The sequence below is a fragment of the Plectropomus leopardus genome, chromosome 2 (assembly GCF_008729295.1).
Source record: "Plectropomus leopardus isolate mb chromosome 2, YSFRI_Pleo_2.0, whole genome shotgun sequence".
Classification (NCBI taxonomy): domain Eukaryota; kingdom Metazoa; phylum Chordata; class Actinopteri; order Perciformes; family Serranidae; genus Plectropomus; species Plectropomus leopardus.
Window position 1 is genome coordinate 22,603,678 of NC_056464.1, and position 20,900 is coordinate 22,624,577.

Sequence of the window (20,900 nt, forward strand, 5' to 3'; positions counted from 1 at the left end):
CACCAATGCTGTTAGCTGTTTTTATTAACATTTTGCACCAACTGCACAGCAATTTCCAGAGAGATAAAAAAAGTTGTATAATTATAATAATAATAATATATAATAATAATGATGATAATAATAATAATAATAATAATAATAATTATAATAATAGAAATATAATACCTGGCTAATTAGACCAATAGTAGTAGTAGTACTTTTAAAATTATATTTATTCATTTATTTTCTTTCTTTTTTATGGTTTGGTAGACACACACTGTATAAAAAAGGATAAACACGGTCACGAGGGAGACGCCTCCTCTTCGTCACCGCCCATCACAATCATCTTTCTCTACGTCATCACTTAGTCTGAGAAGGGAGGCTAGCTAAAGCTCATGTATCCTATTGGTCGCTTCCGTCAATGTAAACATGTAGCCGTTTCAGCGGTGTAACTGTATTGTTATTAAGCGGCGTTTCCAAATTGCGAACCAGTTTGTAAATGCTCCCAATAACGATGGCTGTGTCGCTGAAAGAAGCAGTTTCGGAACGAGGACGGTGTAACGCAGCGTTAGCTTGATAACTAGCTAACGCTGAATAGCTAGCTAACTATCAGGCCGTGTTTGTATGAAGGCTGGCCTGGCTAATTAGACAGCTAGCTTCCAGTTGGCACCCACGAAGGGCTAAATCAAGGTTAGCCAAGAAAAGGGGGATGGCAAATAATGTAATCTAACAAGGACACATCAAGAAGTGGAGGAAAAAATGAATAAATCTAAAAGTGCTGGTGCCTCGTCACCTATGAATGGGAAACAGGGGAACGGTAAGTGGCATGTCGCTAAGTTAAGTTAGCTGTATTCATTCTGGTGGATCAGTGTGAAGTCGATCAAACGTGGGCTTTTCAGCAGTAAAAACAGTCTCGAAAGTCTATTGAATACCAGAAACGTGATCGCTTGTGTCTGTTGCTGGAGTTGATTAACGATGTCATCCATAACAAAACAAATGTGATGACTAACGGTAGCTGCTCGTACAGATGTACATACACTTGTACAGTAGAAGTAAGCACAGGCTAACTAGCTACTCGAACATGGTATTTTCTGTGTCTTAGACTGGGACACCAAGCGGAAGAGGAAAATTGCGGACATCACACAGGCCCTCAATGTGAGTCCAGTGGATGTGGCTGCCCTGAGGAGAATGGCTATCAGCGAAGGAGGTTTGCTGACTGATGAGATACGCTGTCAAGTCTGGCCTCGGCTTCTCAATGTCCCTCCTCACATCTTGGAACAAGAGCCAGGTATCATGGCAGAAAGCTACAAAAATATTCACAAACACCAATGGAGAGTACCCTATGAATGGCAGATGTAAACATGCACAGTACTAGCAGGTGTAAGATCTCCCACACACACACATTATTTGACCAGCACTATGCTGATGGTTGCATGTCTTGTCCAGAAACGGTAGAGCGTGAGAATAACAAGGACTACAACCAGGTGCTGCTGGATGTCCAGCGATCACTCCGGAGGTTCCCACCCGGTGAGTTGAATCCATACCTCCACACAGAGTTGTTTCATGAAGCCCCTCTGTGTGTTTTCACTGTATGACACTTACACACTCACAGATGAACACACACAACCAAGCTGTGGTGCACCAAGTAGTTTTCTCCAGTCAAATGATACCTACATTTGACAAGTATTTGTATGGTTTTGTCTGCAGTCCGTCACTGCAAGTGTTCGATTGATAGCTACATGTGATTGGTCCTTTAGCTACAATATTCAGTCTGTGGTGTGGTGAAGTCAAGCGTGATGTATTTGAAGGATTTGGTAGTTCAGTGTGCCATCATTTTACCAAAACATTCAAAAGTATGACTATACTACTTGCTGTAGCATCTGGGGGCATTTTACACAACTGGCTGCTTCTATTCACTTGATGGGTATCAAATAAGGTAGAAAATTAAGTTACATTAAAAACTCCATTGCTATTGTTATAAATCTAAGGTTTCTGCTATTGGTATAGGTACAGATACTGTAACCTTTAGATGATACACAGCCCTCTGAGGTCCAAATCTAGAAATTTTGACTTGCTATAAATGTGTTGACTATACTGTATAATCATTTAAAATTTACACTATCTTTAAACCGCAAAGAAAATAATTATGCTTAGGTGTAGAGAAGTAAGTTTTCATTTAGAACTGGATAATTAGTGTTGTTACATATAGTTTAATACTAATGACAAATGCAGTAACTTAAAGATGCTGTGTAAAAAGAGTCAATTCAACTCTTTTGAAAAGCCATCCATTTGCCTCTGTAGATAACAAACTGTCAGTCACTTTTGAACATCAATATCTATTATTCAACAGATCAATGCATGTCAGAGCCTTGCCTCGACTTGCTCTTAGTGCTACTTTTAATGGCAGTCCACACAAACAAAATTTCCAAAAAGTGCAGTAGGAGTACAGCCATTTGTCAACTCTGCACTACTGGTATCTCTGCCAGTACATGTAACAGACTATTAGTGCTCAGATTGTCAAATCAAGATACCATTATTACATCTCTTTGAATAAGGAGAATAATGCATCAAGCACTGTTTCTGTAACACTTAATTGTTTACAAGTAAGTTAAAAAGAAATTATGATGGAATTGGTTGTGTAAAATTGGTATTGCTGCATCTTTTATAGAATCTCTGATGCACTGGTGTACCCAAACCCTATATAAACTAACAACTGTATTTCATGTTGCATGGACTTGTACAGGAATGCCAGATGAGCAGAGGGAGGGTCTCCAGGAAGAGCTCATTGACATTATCCTCCTCGTCTTGAAACGCAATCCCCAGCTTCACTACTACCAAGGATACCATGACATTGTTGTCACCTTCTTATTGGTCCTGGGAGAGCGCCTTGCAACTGCTCTTGTGGAAAAGCTCTCCACGCACCACCTCAGGTAAGCAAAATATACGTATTCTGCAGCAGCTTTTTTTACTCTACTGCCTATTTTGCATTTCTCTTTCTCTGTTATGTGTCCACATGTAAAAAAAAAAAAAAAGATCTCTGTCTCCCTTGTTCACCACCTTCAACAGTGGTCTATTGTGCTCCCTAAAAATGCCGTTTTATCCTCTTTTGCAGGGACTTCATGGATCCTACCATGGACAACACAAAACACATTCTGAACTATTTGATGCCCATCATCGAGAGGGTCAACCCTGAGGTGCACGACTTCATGCAGCAGTAAGACTCAGTTACTTTAGTGATAACAGTTCAGATCAAATTATTATCTGTCTCTGAGATATAAAACTTGAAACAAAATCCATCCTGACTTTATATGCAGCATGCATATATTTTTTTCAGTAAGGGTGTTAAGGCAGAGTGGTAAGAGTATTAAAAGAATGAATAGAAAGCTCAGCTTTCTCTGTTCCCACGTACCATTAATAGCTACTCCACAAATTGTTTCTGCCAGTGTCATCTGTCATGAAAGAATCTAATTTTTAATTAAGGGTATTTAGTTTGTTTCTGTCTGAAGCAATGTTGTTCTATATAAATCCTGCCATCCCTGTCAAGATCCTCCGAGTGTGTGTTTTAAAACAATGTTAATGTTAAACCTTTGCATGCTCAAGTCAGAAGATGATGGTAATGTAAGTGAAGGAGAAGGGTGACTGTGCATTTACAGCACGCTGACCCTGTTATAGCTTGAGTTAGATCTGTAAAGACTAAACAGCACAGATCATTGTGTCCTTTGCTTGAAGGGCTAACATGGCTGCTGCCCTCTTTATCTTTTCAGATTCCTTTGCATAACTCTCATTTTATATACATTATCCCTGAACTGAAGCATGTGCACATGTCACAGTTGTCTTTGCTGACAGTTGTCTTTGCTGATGTTGATCTCTGTGATATATCGATTGATCTTAGGGCTGAAGTGGGGACAGTCTTCGCTCTCAGTTGGCTAATCACCTGGTTTGGCCACGTCCTGTCAGATTTCCGCCACGTTGTCCGGTTGTATGACTTCTTCTTGGCCTGCCATCCATTGATGCCCATCTATTTTGCTGCTGTGGTGAGATTCCTATAATCAGCACTCTTTAGTTTGCAGTTCAGAGGGTCTAATTTAGAAACCCAGCTTTCATTTACAGCACATGAACCAAGTCTGCCGAGTTAATTATAGGCAAGAACTACATTTATGGATGTAGGAGTCAGAAGCCAACAGTTACCCTTTATTATTCTTCTTGCTTGAGGCTTTGAATACCTCACATTGTGTTGCCACTGTGCAAGAGGCCTTTGTGATTGGATATATTGTGTATTATTATTATTATCATGCCCCATTATAAGACATTGTTGGTTGCTAGAATGTGATGATGCATTTAGAAAGGTAAAGGTAGATGTGATATGTGGTGTTCTCTCCTGAATGTGTAATGATAATTGTGCCTGTGTGTGTTATTGGTGTTGCAGATCGTACTGTACAGAGAAGAGGAGGTGTTGGATTGTGAATGCGATATGGCCATGGTTCATCATCTACTGTCTCAGATTCCTCAGGATCTGCCATATGAGACCCTCATCAGTCGAGCAGGAGACCTCTTTGTACAGTTCCCTCCCTCTGAACTGGCCAGAGAGGCTGCCTCACATGACAGGTATCTAACTCCTTAGAGTTGCCACCTTTCCTTTACAGAAGCTACCGGCAATAGCGGGGAACATCTTTCAATTCTTTGCTACTACATTTGCACGCTGAATTATATGTAGAAATATTCACATTTCACATTCCTCTATTTCTCCTCTCCACTGCTCTTTCATTAACACTTTATTTTTCTGCCTGTCTGCGTCTCTGTGTATCTGTCTCTTTTCCTCCTAAGCATGGCGGCCTCTACCTTTAAGGACTTTGACCTTGCGTCCACTCAACAGCGGCCAGACTCTGTTCTCCGTCGCCGACGCAGACAGAAACAGGCTGCACTTGAGAGCTCAGCTGCAAACACAGTAGTGGCAGTGGCCCAACCTTCAGCAGCACGGCGGTTTGTTCGACTGGCCGTCATGGGTCTGACGGTGGCTTTGGGGGCGGCAGCTCTTGCTGTAGTCAACACTGCCCTGGAGTGGGCTCCCAAACTGGACTTGTTTCCTTGAAAAGCTCCTCTTTTACTCCAGTGCTCAAACGTATCTGTGCTTGACTGAATCTAACTGGTGGGTCTGGTTCCAAGAACCCTTTAACTAAAGAAACCACAAACCCTGCAGTCGATAACACTGTCTGGAGTATACTCTCTAAACTGAACCAGTCAATGCTCCTCTTTATGTCCCCTAGGATGTGTCTTAACATCCTATGGAGGGCTTCTCAGGCTCCAGCTGAAGGCCCTTTTTATGACTCCTAATAAGCGTGCACCAGTGTAACAGCAACAACTGCTGGTGTTCGGAAATGAAGCGTCCATCCTGTTATAATGAAGAGACTGTTTTTCTAAGAACTAGTACTGATGGTGTCCTGATTAAAGTTTATTTATATTTGGTAGTATCCGATATCGAGTTATGCTCACAGAGATTTATGCTCAAAGCTTGGAGGACTCACTACACTTGAAACTGCTGCCAATTAAGAGAGCTGGAGTGAATGTATGAGAGTGTGTGTGTGTGTGCGTGTGTGTGTGGTCGCGTGGTCGCAACCCATTTGTTATCTATTTGATACCTGGACTGAGACCAAATAGAGGATTGTTAGAATTCTCTCTTTGTATTATTTACTGTTTCTTAATTTATAGGTATGGTAGCAGCTGTATGGAGATATGGTCATGACACACAGACACTCTTTTAAGGTCAGCGTTTAATTATTTTTTTTTAGGTTATTCTGTCCCCTTTTAAGTTGTTTTAATAAGCTTGTTTAGTCAAGAAAAAAAACTTCTTTCTGACTATCTTTAAAGGTATACTATGCAGTATTTGTTTTCTAAACACAACTGTCAGACTTGGCTCCTGCTTACACTGCTCGTACCGACACTGCAAGATATTGTTTTATTGTAGGAACGTTACATTTATTGTAACGGAAAAGCCCATATTTAAGCAAGCAAACTAAGCTAACCGCTGGTGTTCTGTCGATTTATGTTGCCTTATTGAAAAATGCTACTGTTACGCAAACAACAGCAGAGTCTCGCTATCAAAAAATGATTACAAACAGTTGTAAGTACACTTTAAGAATATGGGGAGCATATTTTAAAAACTCTATCACAACATCTTTGAGATTTTAGGGGTAGCATATTTTGATAGACCAATACCCCCTGTTGAAAAATGCTCCCACTAATGAATCATTTTATATCACACCACTACTCTCTCCATATACACTGTGAGAATGCACAGAGTCTCTAAGTAGCAAAAATCCACAGAACACCAACACCTACCAGTCCAACAAAAAACAGGCTAACTGTTTTTTTTTCCAGCACTTTGTCCATGATTTTCATAACTTCCTCCTGGATGCATGCACCTATTACTGCTACCGTTGTATGAACTCCCCACCTCACCTGTGCACTGTGTTTGTTTGGGGGCTACACAAAAATACAGGCAAACAGCAGGGTCTTTATGGATATATAGTGCCACACTCTTTGTAATGGGTCATAAGCGATGGCTGAGAAAGATTACTTCTGTATGAGCCTATAGATAATGTTTTAGGAAAATCCTGCATAGTATACTTTTAAAACATGTCAACGGTTGTCATCCTTGAATACACATTTTTAATTCTGGCTCATTGTTACAGTCAGCTAAGCTTATCAATAAGAAATTTTAAACAAAATGTTATTGGTGTTATCAAAGTCATGTTGCCTGATCAAGATGTAATTTTGTATCTCTGAGGATTAGGCCCCAGAGTACAGCATTCACTGTCCAGGAGGAAAAATCTCAACCATATCAGAATCATTTAGATCTAGATGTAGAGAACTTTCCAATTATTTACTCATCTAATTATTTGGTTGCACAACCTTAAAAATGTGTCTTTGTGTCATGGCCCATAATGACTAGGATATGTTTTCTGCGTCACTTTAAATCTCTTTATTCTAGTTCAGCAACACACTCACTCAATGCCTGGTCACAAAAATATCAGAGCTGGGATAAACAGCAATTACAATGAAGGAGATACTCTTTGGGTTGGCACTTATGGCATTAGTTTTGCAAAATCACTTTAAATTTCATTAGGTGCTTTTCTTACTCCTAATGTAAGGGTGCTCATGTCAGAAGAAAAGCGCCTGAGCCTTCAAATTATTGCTATCCAAGGGGTTTTGTTTTTGTTATAAACATGAATTTAGCTTTAACACATGCCATTAGTAAGTTGGATTGCTTTGATGGTAGTATTTCGGAGGCAGTCCAGCGCATTCCAATGTCATTTTCACACAGTCACATATTTAAAGTAATAGGGGGTCGCTTAGGTTTCAGTGGTGTGGCACTTGCCTGAATAGCCAAGTCTTATAAGAAAATATATAGCAAATAGTTTTTCAGAGCACCTCAATCTAAGGTAGTTAATTTGGGTTGTCTGTAATCTTTATGATGTATGTTGCTTAACAGAAAATCTTGATTGACTTAGTTCTAGGTCACCTGCATTGTATGGAAAAACAACCAGTCAGCTAAAAAAGTCACTTTGGTTGAAGTCATTGAATTGACATGTTGAGAGAAGTTTTTGCTACTTTAAGAACTGAAAACCTGGGTATCCCATTCCTATATTATGGTTGACTTGTTTATCGCCTTTGTAGTGAGCCACTGATTCAGCTGGTTAAGGGATCCACAAACTGACTAAAAGAAAGGTGACCTGGAACATGTCCAAGGACGCTCTGAGGTGCCTGAGAGTGTACTTGTTCAGCAGTATTGTAATGCACCATGTATCTGCACTCAGTGGTTTTCATTTCTTGTCATTGCACTAAATGATTTATCTGCCTTTTATGTTTATTTTGTTATAATAAAAAACGGTCATACTAATGTAAAGTTGTACAAGAGAATGATAATAAACTAGAGTGAAAATGTTCAATCGACTTGTGTGGACACATTCAATTGTAGTAATTCACATGTACCTGATAAAATGTACGTTTTGTGACTAGATTTGCACTACAGGTCCCTGTTGTTGAAAAAGTTCAATCTGGATCAGAAAGATCAGTTAATCCGTCTTATTCTTGTGCCAGTTTTTTTTAAAAGCATTATTACATTCTATCTTCCAGACCCAGTTGTAAACATTTCAAGATTCCCAAATCTGGATAACCAGCGCTCTACATGGGATTGCATATCACAATATGGGCTAATAGCTACGTAAAGAAAAACAGGTAGAATAGCCAGTAGTGGCGGGGGATGGGGATGGGAGTAACTGTTCAAAACTACTTTTGGGGGTGCCCAGTAGTTCAGCTGGTAGAGCAGGTGCCCCATGTACATGCTGCATCCTTGCCACAGCAGCCGCAGGTTCAATCCCAACCTCGGCCCTTTGCAAACTACTTTTGACTATGAGTATAATTGTAAAGTGATAAAAATATTTTATTAGATAAAAAAAAACTTTATTTTTCTTTACTTTATACTGAAAGGCATAACAGGCATCCCGATGTCTACTTTATATATGTTATCAAGTCAGGTGTAAAATATGAAAACAGTATGTATAATCAACCAGTGTACTGTAAATTTGATTGCATCTTGTTACTGTAATCCACCTTTCTTGTCACAGTCCAGGCTACAACATCATCAGTCCTCTGTCTCCTCCCATGTGTCCTTTGTTTCATGTTTGTCTTGCCCTGTATGTCCGGTGTGTGTGTGTGTGTGTGTGTGTGTGTTGTCTGTCTATGTGTATCAGTTAGAGGTGGGACTTCACACTGCTCTCCTGGCACTGCTGCACAGCTGCAGCTGATCAACTCATCACTAGTCCTACAAGAACTCCAGGCTTTCCTACACTCAGCGCCAGATTATCCCGTCAACACGTGGTATTGTAGTAGGCTGAACCAAGTTTATGCCAAGTTTCATCTTTGTGCTTTAACAAGATATCGTGAGGTGAGAACTACCCTTCATTCTCCTTATTTTCAGAAACATTGCCTTGTAAAATATCGTCTTGCCAAAACCCCAAACTAAGGATCCTGTCTCTCAACTTTAAGCCACGTCTGCCAGCCTTCCTACCCTCCTTTGCTCGTCCAACCTGCTGCAATCTCCACGCTGCCAGTTGAGCTCTGCTTGCCTGCCTGCCCCAAACAATTTTCAATTATCATCAAATCATCCAATTACTCTTCAGTCTCTGAGTCCGCTTCTGGGTCCAAACCTATTTAAAGTGCTGATGTAACACTTCTGCTTGGTACAGGATAATCTCACATTTTTGGATCACAGTATTCTCAATCTAACTGAAAAGATCTGAACAGCACAAACTGAAGGTTTGATTAAGATTAAAACCAAGACTGGATTAAATTTAATCTGACTTCTGAATCCTTTTGAACAACCCATTTTTAATATTTGATTTACTCCGTAATATGATCAGATTGCGTCTGAATAACTGGGCTCAAAGTTTACAATTTAAAACCAGTTTTATGCAGCAAGGGCATTTTCATATCTGAGAAAGATCAACCCGATCCTTTAAAAATATTCTGTTAGTAGTAATTCTGTGTAAACTTGTGTAACAAGATGTGACTCTTTTCTACACTTCTACACAAATCAGTTTTAATAAGATACTTTGGCCATTTTAAGACATTTCAGGCTCAGCATGTACAGTTAGGCTCATCATTATTTTGGCCAAACGTAATGCTTTGTCAGGCTTTTCTCAACAACTTCCGCCACCCTGTTAGATTCACCCGGCCTTTGTGAGCTTCAGCTATATTTCATCAGCCTCAGCAAACCTTCAAGCTTAATGTTATTATATTAACAATAATGCTAACATGCTGTGCTTGTGGTTTAAGTTTATTGGAATAAAAAAGGCTTGTTGCATCCAAGTAAAACCAAACAATGGATGGATACAAGATATAAACAAAATATATCATATAAATGGCACATTGGTTACTGTAGCTCTTGAATTAACACTTTAAGGGGAACTATGGTCAATTCATGTTATTCCTATGGTCTAAGACAGTCCAAAAATACCAATCAACATAAACTCTCTGAAATCCAAAAACTAGACTGCTAAATTTAGGTGGTGTTCCCCTTCAAGAACTACAGTAAAAATCCTGAATACCCGACAAAAAATACAGCATCATTATTTATCCAACGGGCCAAGTTTCGCACAAATACTTCAAAGTCATTAAGTGCATCAAAGCAGCTTGCTGTGCGTACACATTCATTCAGTGTAAACAACATCCTTCAACACAGTCTGATTAGTCGACTGAGAAAAAAATCTATGGCTATTATACTATTATATTGATGTCACTTAGGAAAAATGGGAAAAACACAAAATTAAAAAAAAAAAAACCCAAACCTTTTGGGTCACTTGATGAATTTCAAAAATAATGAAATTATTCATGAATGGATGTTTGTTGTAGTTACATTTGTAGCCATATTTCACACAGGAAATATGGCTGTGGGGTGAACTTTTTCTATACTGTATTTGAATAGATTAAAATGATATTTTGGTATGTTTTTCCCTTAAAGGTTTGAGTTAAACTCAAGTAAACACTATATAATTGCTTGCTCAACATACTGCATTATGATGAAAACAGTAGCCAGAGGTCAAAATGTATATTAAGCAATAACAACAAAATATTACTACTGTAGAAGATCCCATTAAAGCTTATCCCCCCACTTAGAGTTAGTATCCTCAGCTGAGGAGCTGTAGAAGACCTAGCTTAAAGTTTGTATAGCTAGTATACAGCATTTATAGCATATTTATGGTTGCTGCAGCACTGAAGAAAGGCGTACCTCAGTGACAAGACAATTCCTGTACGGTGTCTTGACACGATGCCACTGAAGACAAGGCGAAAAGTAAGTAAAGAACACATGAATATAGCCAGCATTAAGCAAAAAGCCTAAGCATCAGCTGAGGTCTGCATTTCTTCAGACGCTGCATGTGCTTGCAGCTGTGCATGTTCATTAGTGTGCTTCCCTCAGTGGCAATTTTGGCAGTTTGGATGGCAAGGCTGATTATTGACTCGGCATCTACAGCCCCCAGATGTGTCGCCGCTGCCCTGTAAGGAAAAAAAAAAGGAAGAAGTCATACGCACAGCTCAAACACAGACTTAGCCTTTCCTGAATAATGAACTTTTTCATAATGAGGGAAGGTTTTTACATTTGGTCCCCAGCGGGCTTGTTTGGTGACCCAGCAAATTTCTATCTTGCACATCAAACAGCAGATCCAATCACAGCCATCTTTTTTCTGGACGATGATGTCACACCGTGGACATTTCATGGCCTCCCCATTCTGCAGCAGGCTCTATATTAAAATACAGTGGAAATAAGTAGCCATAGGAAGAAATGCACACTTTTTGCAACTCCTGAGACAGTCAACACTGATTTGAGGTACAAAAAATGCAATCCGAGATGATTTAAGTTGATTTTAAAGATTACACAAAACAGCAATATTTAAACTGCATTATATGACCAGTTAGACACCAAACTCAAAAATACTAAATATATTGATCTTGAATCATAGGAGCAACCCCCTTGGCAATTTCTTTTGAGTAAATTGACCCTCTGAGCATGGACTAATTGTACTCAGTTGTACAGTTGTAAGAGACAGTTCACCCCAAAATAAAAAATACATATTTTTCCTCTTACCTGTAGTGCTATTTGTCAGTCTAGATTGTTTTGGTGTGAGTTTCTAAGTGTGTAAGATATTGACCAAAGACATGTCTGCCTTCTCTTCTACACTTCTACACTAATTGTATCACTGTGCAGAAGGAAGAGTGCATCTACTCATGGATGAGAGTCTTCTGACAGCAAGACATGTAAACAATGATGACGTCCTTCTCGGCTGAGTTGTAATGCTAGCAGTAGATTAACTTTTTCTGCTGCGTGGTGATACGGTTGGTGGGTGTAGTTTGGTAGAAAGAAAAAAAAAGTAACCACGTAATGATTTCTGGAAAGAGACATTGCTATTGCGTTTCAAATGTATTTTTTGACGCTTTGAGCACCACAAGCTGAGTGCCATCTAGTTCCATTACATTGGTGAGAAGCCTATGGCCGATATCTCCAACACTCAGCAACTAACACGAAAACAGTCAAGATCTAAAAATAGCACTTCAGGTAAAAGGAAAACTATGTAATTTTGGGGTGAACTGTCAGAGAAGAGTTGAGAACACAGCACCTGAGTTGTTGCTGGAGCTGAAAACATATTAAAATGGATATTAAAATATAGGGTGTCCAAGTGTATATAGGTTACTAAATAAGGGTCAGTGCTAGAATTTGTAAAACTAATTTTGTTAATATTAACAAGACGTGATTGGTAATCCAATCTTTAGAATAATGAAAGGAAACAGTAAGCCTTTCTTGCATTCATGAGTTATCACAAAATATCTTTGGGCATATAAGACATGATTAAATGATTCAAGTTATATGTGATGGCTTTTTAAAAGTAATATTCTAAACTTCATTGGCTCATTTTTAACAGTGTTTTAGCTGACTCCCACAGAATTTAATAAAGCACATTTAAGACCCTTCAGATCTTCCTGTTCTGGTTAATGGCATCCTGCAATGGTGCAAAACTATAGCGCCGCAAAGGAAGTGATATGATTATTTTGTTGTTGTTTATCTGTAACAGTGGCTGTTGCATGTGTTTTTAGATCCACAATGACCTCATCATAATCATCAACAGTGCAACAGACTGCAGTTTCAAGCCTAATCTACCTCTAGCATCTGTTTTGTTTGCTGAGCCGCCTGGTCGTTCTCTGCTCGGATGCGCAGGTCGTCCTGGTAGTCCTTGCAATTCATGCCTTTATGGATGGCCTGCAAACACATCAAACAACTTCCCTTATGTTTAGTGCTTCTACTATTACTACAGTAAATTTTTTTTAAAAATCTTGGTTAGTTAATGTATTGAATGTCAGAAAACTACCCTGCAGAGAATGCAGTTGGTTTCGTCGCAGAGTTCACAGTGGAACTCATTGACTTCGTCCTCGTAGATGCACCACCCTCGACAGTTGGGAGTCTGACAGTGGAAGCTGTGCTCTGAGCAGCTCTCTGCAATGCTCAGACGCAACTCCAGAAACCGCTGGTGCTCCTCTTCTGTCAGCAGCTGTGTCCAGAATCATCGGATGGTAACAGAGAGACAGAGAGTAAGAGTCTAATTACTGGAGGGTGGTTTTCTTTATGGCAAAAGAAAAGAAAAAAAATGCTTCAGTTTTCTTCAGGTTGACTTTTGAAAAATGAATTTTACATCTGAATAAACTTCTACAGCCAAACATTACTCTAACCCCAACCCAACAGACTGATGTACTGTAAACCTGCCATTTCATGTTGCTAAGGATGTGAGGTCATTTTTTAATCAAAGATTTTCTCAAAAGTAAACTATGCAGGAGTTGTCACTGACTGTTTTTAGATTCACTCTCTTTCACTGTACTCAGCACTGTGTATGCAATCCTCTCCTTTTCGATGCATGCTGACACCTGGTCACTACCTTTTTATCAAATTCTGACCTCACCTGAGCGCAGAGCTCATCAATGTCCCAAACATACAAAACAGGTCCAAGTCACAACACATAACTGATGAATTTTTGATAGTTTACGTGTGTTATTATTACCAATCAACTTTTAGATTTTGACCATCAGGTCTGACAGTTTCTTGTTCCTCACTTTGACACTCACCGCTTTGATCTCTCGGTCTAGTAGCTTGCTTTCACAATTCTCAGGACAGGACACCTCAGGATCGTTACTGTTCACTATTGTCCCTTTTAAACAATCCCTGAACAAGGATACAAAACACAATTGTATAGATGCTTTCTATAATAACATCTGCACATTTTGCAAATGATGGCTTGTACAGCATCTGGCTTTTGTAGATTTTTGGAAAACAAAGAAAAGACTTTTATGGCTTTTCACTTTTTTGTTACATAACGAAACTACAGAATCATTAGCTGAGTCAGACCTGCAGAAGGTGTGCAGACACTCTCTGAGCACGATGCCCTCCCCAGGGTCCAGGGGAGCGAAACAGATGGGACAGTCTGTCTCTGTGGTGTTGGAAATAAGGTTCTGTTCTTCTGTTGCCAAAAAGTGCAGGTAGTTCCTCTCTCGTTCCTCCTGCTGAGCCTTGATCACAAAGGGAGGGAGGCAATTATAATACAGAGATTCACCAGACATTTTCATGACTCATCTCATGTGACCAAGAGATGGAAAGTGAAACTGCTCAAGAGCTTGGCATCAGCTTTAATAGTTTCCATGAGAATCAGCAAAGTTTTTCTGGACTCCATTCTGTGGTGTTGATCACTTTACTTACTGCATGGTGTATAAGTGTCATCTGCTGGTTCTACATTTATAAATACATATCATAACATGAAACGACATAACTGAACCGCTGAACATCTTCTTCTGTACAAGAGAGCTACAATTAACATTAGGAGCACTCCGATCACCACAGATCAAGATTCTGTTTTTTATTTTCAAATATCAGGGTATCAGGTTATTGATAAGTGAGGAAATCAGCTCTGTGGCTAATGAAGTCTTTTGCACATGTCCTTCTGCAAGATGTCAAAATGTAGAAATTACAAAAACAGAAACAACCACGTTACGTCACTTAAAAATTGGAAAATGTGTTGTAAAACAATATGTAAAAATAGTAGGCAGATGGCTGATGTGAACCAGAGATATTTTTTTCTTATGATTGTGAAAGCTTGGTGGAAAATTGGCAACAAGCCCCCAGCCTACTATACACTCAGTGGCAACTTTTTTGGATGCATCAGTGCAATCTAATTTAATCCAACAGGACTAATCTGCCGTTAAGTCTACTTTTGTGATGCCTAATATTTGGTTTGGTTTGTTTGATTACATCATATAATGAAGAACAGCAGTGATACCTGCTCATACTGCAATATGGCCAGGTTCTCCTGCTGAATTCGGAGAATCTCCTGTGTGTCTGGCTGGTAGATGTCCGGCACCTTGTAATCCTCTGGCCGGTCGCCTCCACATATCTCACAGCCAGGACGCGTTGGTTTGTTCACGAATGTACACAAAGTACAGGCCCAGCCCAACTACACACAAACACAGATATACAATGTTCTTGTTCAGCGATATGTAGACACTGAAAAGGATCTGTAACACTGAAGACATAATGTCTAATGCAAAACTGTATTCTGACCTGAGGTTTAGGAGGGACAGTGGGTTTAGGACGATGATGGGGAACGGGCTGAATCTCTGGAGGAGGAGTTGTCTTCTCAACAAAACTTCCGCCAAGACCTCTGGGAAAAAGCTGTATTGACTCCACGATGTCTGAGAATGAGAATAAATGAGAATAAATGATCATTCCATAAAACTCCACTTTATCAAATAAATCGACTTGTTAATTGCATCCGTAATCAAGGCGGGTGTTGATCCTCAATATATTTTCAGTTCTCTCCAAAATGTGTCTGTATCACATAACAAACACTCTCAAATAACACAACTTTGCATCATATAATTGGACAAGGTATTAAATTGTAGGGGTGATGGACGACAAAATTGATACAGCAATGTATCACAATATTTTCACATGCCAATATTGTATTGATACATGCATGCCAAGTATATATCTATACTTTTATAATGCAAATTATCAATATTACAAATACAAATGTAACTTTTGGTAGCCTACTCGAATGATAAAATCAATAGCTTTTTCAGTCCACTAGATAAAATCTGCGGCTAAAAAAATACCTGAAGTAAGAAAACAGACTGAGAACTCTTATTAGATATATCAGATGTTTACAGAACGTTTGTCTGGACACATGATTTGCACTTGAAAAAGGTAAGAAATTACATTATATCACAATATTCATCATATTGCAAAACACTTAAATATTAGTATTGTACTGTGACTTAAGCATTTTGATAATATTGTATTGTGGGGCCTCTGGTGATTCCTGCCCATTTAAATTAGCACTTTTATTGAAAAAAATCCTTTAATAGCAGGAACAGATAGTAGTTAAATAAATGCATTCATAACTTTGCACTCAAACTGTTACGAGTCAATATTCAACAGACAAAATGTTTGACAGACAGAATGATAAAGGTTTAACTAAAACGATTGACTGACAAAGAAAATAACTGTGTGTGTGTGTCTGACCGTCTATGCGTTGTTGGTCCTGGTCCACTTTGTGTTGCTCCCGTGTGAGATGAGCTGCCTGGGCAGAGAGGATAAACAGGAAAGCCTGGTCTCCGTCCTGACGGACACCGTGGCTGTACAATGTCTCACGGTCTCGAGCCAGCCGCTTCCCGATCACCCACCGTTGCAGTGAGGGGAGGAATCCAAAGTCACGGTTGATCTGTGAACACAAAATAAGGGATAGATGAGATCAGGGAGGTCAAACATATGACCCTTGGGCCACAGCTGGCCCAACAAAAAGGTTTAATTTGGCCCACAGGATGACTTTGCATATCTACTATTAATGCATTTGTGAAAAGCAACAGGTTTTAAAGAGTGAGACTTGCACTGAATGTGGCATCTTTAGATGTATTGTTCAAATTGCACTTAAAAAAAAAAAAACATCTTAGGCTTTTCATAATCTGTTTTGTAAATGACTGACTGTGTGTTTTCAGTGAAATACTTTACTTCTTATTTAAAGTGTTCTTATTAATAGGCAGTGGCGTTTTTACATTAAGGGCCTGTGGGGGACGGTCCCACCAGAGGGCGCTAATGTGCAGAGGAAGATTGAGGGCTTTTCTATGTCAGACAGATGCTGAGCTTAAATTAAGAGCAAACTCGGTTTTGTCTACTTCATGAAATGTTTGCAATTTTTCATCATATGCTGAATGCAATTTCCTCTTTAGATTTTTTTGTGTAAAACTGTGAGATAGTAGTCTGTGTGCTCAGTGGAGCACAGCAGAGCTGGCCATGCACCTGCAGTGTTGTGACGAACAGCTGCGCGTGCACGCGCGTGTTCACCGCGCACTTCGGAGGCGCTTCCATTGGTTGATTTGACCGGCGCGCGGCCGGCGGGCAGGTGTTGCTAGCTCTACCTTAGCTAACGAGGTGCTGATGTGTAGTTCATTTACGTTATATAGCAGACAGTTAAACTACTGTGCGGTACAGCATCGACCGGATGACTTAATCATATCTAAACAAGGAAAAGACAACATCATTCAACCAGGAGTGGTTCAAAAGCAAAACTTGGCTAACTGCTAGCAAAACAAAACAAAAGCCCTGTCCTGCTTTCCCTGTCTTCTTTTGGAGGAGAAACCGTCTGGACACCAGCTGCAGTGAGTTGGTGAGTCCACTTTATTGTTATTCATCATATAAGTATTAAGTATTGACTGCTGTGTTGAGCATGACACAAGTTTGTCAGGGTGTCACTTAATGGACTTATTTCTATGTGGGATTGATGATGTAGTTTGCATATTGCTTAAATTTGTGTGGAGTTGCTGGCAAAGTGCACTCTGTGTGTGTGTGTGTGTGTGTGTGTGTGTGTGTGTGGGATATGAGCTGTTCACCTGTCTCTGTTGATTAAATGGCTGTTTGACTGTAGTACACTGTGTGTGGTGGACTCATACAGTGACTGTCATGTAGTAGTTGTGCACCGTTCATGCGGTGCGTTTTGCATTGTGTTTTGTTGTCCTCATGTTGGTGTTGTTTCGGTCTTGATTGTTGGGAGATATTTACACTGTCCTTTGGTGGTGCTGTTGATATGGCAAGATATTACATCTTCATTGTTTGTGTGATTTTAAATGGCATTATTCAACTGTAATTTTGTCATCATTGGTGCTGTGATCCCCTCTCACTTGCACGCAGTTTTTTTGTCGTGCAAATATGGTTCAATGTGATTGACAGTATTGGTGTGTTTTGATTGCATCATTGTGTGGCCCCACCAGAATTTTCACACCAAAATCGACACTGTTCTTTGGTTATTATGCAACGGTTTTACTGGTCTGGCACATCAAATTGGGCTGAATGCAGCACATGAGCTAAAATGAGTTTGACATCCCTGGATTAAATCATTTGTTACAAGATTTGTTACGGAAATCGTGTATACACTTGTATTTGTGTTCTTGTGTATGCATCTAAATTAAGCCACGCAAACAAATCTGTATGTGACAGACAGTTGCATAAACAAGCACAATAACAGAGGCCCACTGACCTACTACCACATACAACAGTATACTGATTGCTAACAACACAAAGGAAATGGCTAAAATATCAGAATGAATAAAGTATGCCTCAGTTAAGTGTTGACAGTTTATATCACTAATGAGGTTTTGCAGGTTTGTAAGATATTGTGGCTGTTAACACAATAAAAAAAAATGTGGTTAGATTATGTATTTGCTGCCTCATCAGTACCTTTTCTTTAAGTTGTGCAATTGTCATGTCAGCAGAAACCACAACAGTCACTGGGATGTAGTCATCTGACTGTGCATCTTCCACTCCAACACGCAACCTATTAAAAAGAGAACAATGGAACCAGCCTTGTCTTGATTTTTACAGTTAAGGTCCAGTGTGTGGGATTTAGGAGGATATTTTGGCAGAAGAGTTAATGTAAGTATGATTTCTTCAGTCCATAATCACCCGAAAATAAGATTCTTCGTGTTTGTTATCCTAGAATGAGCCGTTTAAATCTACACAGGAAGCGTTGTCATCCTGAGCCTCGTCTACAGAGATTGCTTGTTGTTTTAGTCAGTTCCATTTTTCTACAGAAGCCCAGAAAGGACAAACCAAACTCTGGCTCTAGATAGGTACATTCACATTTTCACCTTGGCCAGCCCCTCCATGGCAGACAGTGTTGGAAAAACTGATTTTTTTAAATTGTGAAACTGTGTTATTTAGTGTTTTTACCGGCTCAAATCACAGAGTTTGTTAGTTTAGGAGAGTAAAAGATTTCTGTGCATAATTTGGCTCATGATAAAAACCTCCTGAACCATGAAAACTGAAGGTACTCTAACCAATAGAAGTTGCTGGTTGTGATCTGAAGCCCACACTGGACCTTTAATACACAAACAATTTCTTACTACAATAAAAACCACACAGAGAGACACATTTTAGGCACACACATATTTCATATTTGTTCATTTCTGCTTTTTCGCATTTGACCTCCTTTCTTTACCCTTATCAATTTACACAATCCCCCATCAGAACTCACTCTAAAAATAAACCACACCCTTGAAAAGACGGAAATTCTTCCCCAAAGTTCATGTCTTGTTTTGGAAACATTTTGCCAAAATCAGGAAGTCACACACACATGCATTGCATACACACAGTTGTGTCCCACCTTATAAAATCCTGAGGGTAGGCCTGACTTTTGACAGTGACAGACACTGGAACACAGAGTTGTGAAAGCCTCTGGCACAGTTTGACTGCCTCCTGTCCGTCCCCGCTGCTGAGGGCTTCACTCAGAGAGACGGCCAGCTCCTCCGCTGCACACAGAGCAAGACTTATTATCCTCATGTAGATGATTATCAACAATCTTCATTTCTCCTTACTAATGACTGTTACCATCAGGTGGCACTGTTTGTATGGTACATTATAGTTTTCTTTCTGGCAGAAGCACAAAAACATGTTGAGTGTTCCAGCTGAAAAATAATATGACTGATTTAATTCATTGGGACATATGCAGGGTTGGAAGTCAACTTTTTTGTCCAGTTGCCACTGTGGCTGGTGGATTCTAAAATCTAGCAGCCACTCAATAGATCACCATTGTTTTTGTGGCTGGTAAGTGAAACAAATCTAGCAGCCACCTGCATATTTTACCAGCATTTGGCTGGGGGCTTGTGCTAATTTGCAATCCTGGACATATGTAATTAGAGAAGTTTATAATAATACTAATCAAAACAATAATCTGCTCTCACTTTCCTCTGAAACACTTCTGATATAATTCAATGTTAAAACGTAAAATACCATTCCTCTCACTGGAATATAAGTCTGCTCAATGGATATTTGACATGACATTAGTTTAGATGTAGGCCTATAACAAAATCGAAACCAAGTTGAACCACTCACCCTCTTTCAAATCGGCTCTGTGTGTAACTTCAGAGGTCATGATTACACCTGGAACGACAGGTAGGGCAGAATGTATCGCGCAAACACCGCAGTTATGACAAAACAGAGCTGTCTATTACACAAGATCACAGCCAACCTTCTCCAGTCGTGCTGTCGCAGTCCTGTCCGCATCCAACAAACACTTCCTTTAGCGACTTAAAGGAAACAGGGATTGTTCAGAGGTCCTATTGCAACTAAACAGGCAGCTTAGAGAAGAAAAGTGCTCGTTTTTGCTCCTCTGCCGCGGAGTCGCTCTCACTTCTCAGCAGGTACAACGAAAGTGAAACTAAGAGAAGTTCAGGAAGAGAAAATTTAAAAGGCTCGCCTTGGTATCGCTGTGCTCCGCCCATCGACTAAAAAGTTTCTGCTTTGTGACATTGATTTTAATACTGTGTAAAACGAAAATCCACATTTCCTTTAATTTTCATGCCGGATTATTTATACTATCGTTTCTTTTTTTTTTTGCGCTCATAATGTCTGCAGATCTTTGGGCTATCGCACACAAAGAGGACTAGATCTCTTTAGTTTAATATCAAGAATGCAATTTAATGATTTCAGTTATTTGAGTAAACCTGCATGCAACAGAATGGGCAATGTAACATTATGTCATCATAATGGATTAGACAATACAGGCTTATGTATATTTTTAAAAACATATGGCTGACAATGACTCCCAATATCCAGCAGATGGCAGTGTCTGTTAAAATTCGGTCTAGTGGCGTTACACTTCATAAACGTTTTTTGACATGCATCAGATATTTCACGTTAAACTGTACATGCAATGTAAATTTAAGCTGACAGTATATTTGACCTCCTAACTATTCATTGCATGAAATAAGAGAATAAAAAAAATCTCCCTGCATATTCAAATACTAACGTTCAGTTGTGATTCAAAAGTTTGTGTTAA

At 39.5% G+C, this 20,900-nt stretch overlaps 2 protein-coding genes across 2 annotated transcripts; one reads left to right on the forward strand and one right to left on the reverse strand.

The window, feature by feature from the left end:
* The first annotated feature begins 370 nt into the window (after positions 1-370).
* tbc1d20 (TBC1 domain family, member 20) lies at positions 371-7,925 on the forward strand. The gene is made up of 8 exons (XM_042505351.1): positions 371-796; positions 1,082-1,267; positions 1,426-1,506; positions 2,723-2,909; positions 3,092-3,193; positions 3,872-4,013; positions 4,406-4,584; positions 4,804-7,925. The coding sequence occupies exons 1-8, from the start codon at positions 739-741 to the stop codon at positions 5,066-5,068; spliced, it is 1,200 nt and encodes a 399-aa protein (XP_042361285.1). The 5' UTR covers positions 371-738; the 3' UTR covers positions 5,069-7,925.
* Positions 7,926-10,160: 2,235 nt separating this feature from the next.
* Positions 10,161-20,253, reverse strand: rbck1 (RanBP-type and C3HC4-type zinc finger containing 1). Its single transcript, XM_042505382.1, has 13 exons — positions 20,091-20,253; positions 19,955-20,002; positions 19,227-19,371; positions 18,302-18,398; positions 16,094-16,292; positions 15,131-15,261; positions 14,850-15,023; positions 13,925-14,085; positions 13,645-13,741; positions 12,897-13,076; positions 12,689-12,787; positions 11,133-11,276; positions 10,161-11,031 (listed from the first exon to the last, which is right to left on the reverse strand). The coding sequence occupies exons 2-13, from the start codon at positions 19,992-19,994 to the stop codon at positions 10,951-10,953; spliced, it is 1,548 nt and encodes a 515-aa protein (XP_042361316.1). The 5' UTR covers positions 19,995-20,002; positions 20,091-20,253; the 3' UTR covers positions 10,161-10,950.
* Between the last annotated feature and the right edge of the window lie 647 nt (positions 20,254-20,900).

Bases quoted from the DNA above. Each gene is read 5' to 3' on its own strand.
- tbc1d20 (XM_042505351.1), top strand. From the start codon at position 739: ATGAATAAATCTAAAAGTGCTGGTGCCTCGTCACCTATGAATGGGAAA. The intron at 797-1,081 runs GTAAGTGGCATG...TCTGTGTCTTAG, and splicing joins GAATGGGAAACAGGGGAACG to ACTGGGACACCAAGCGGAAG. The intron at 3,194-3,871 runs GTAAGACTCAGT...GATTGATCTTAG, and splicing joins GTGCACGACTTCATGCAGCA to GGCTGAAGTGGGGACAGTCT.
- rbck1 (XM_042505382.1), bottom strand. From the start codon at position 19,994: ATGACCTCTGAAGTTACACACAGAGCCGATTTGAAAGAGG. The intron at 15,262-16,093 runs GTCAGACACACA...TCTCATTCTCAG, and splicing joins GGACCAACAACGCATAGACG to ACATCGTGGAGTCAATACAG. The intron at 14,086-14,849 runs GTATCACTGCTG...TTTGTGATCAAG, and splicing joins CCATATTGCAGTATGAGCAG to GCTCAGCAGGAGGAACGAGA.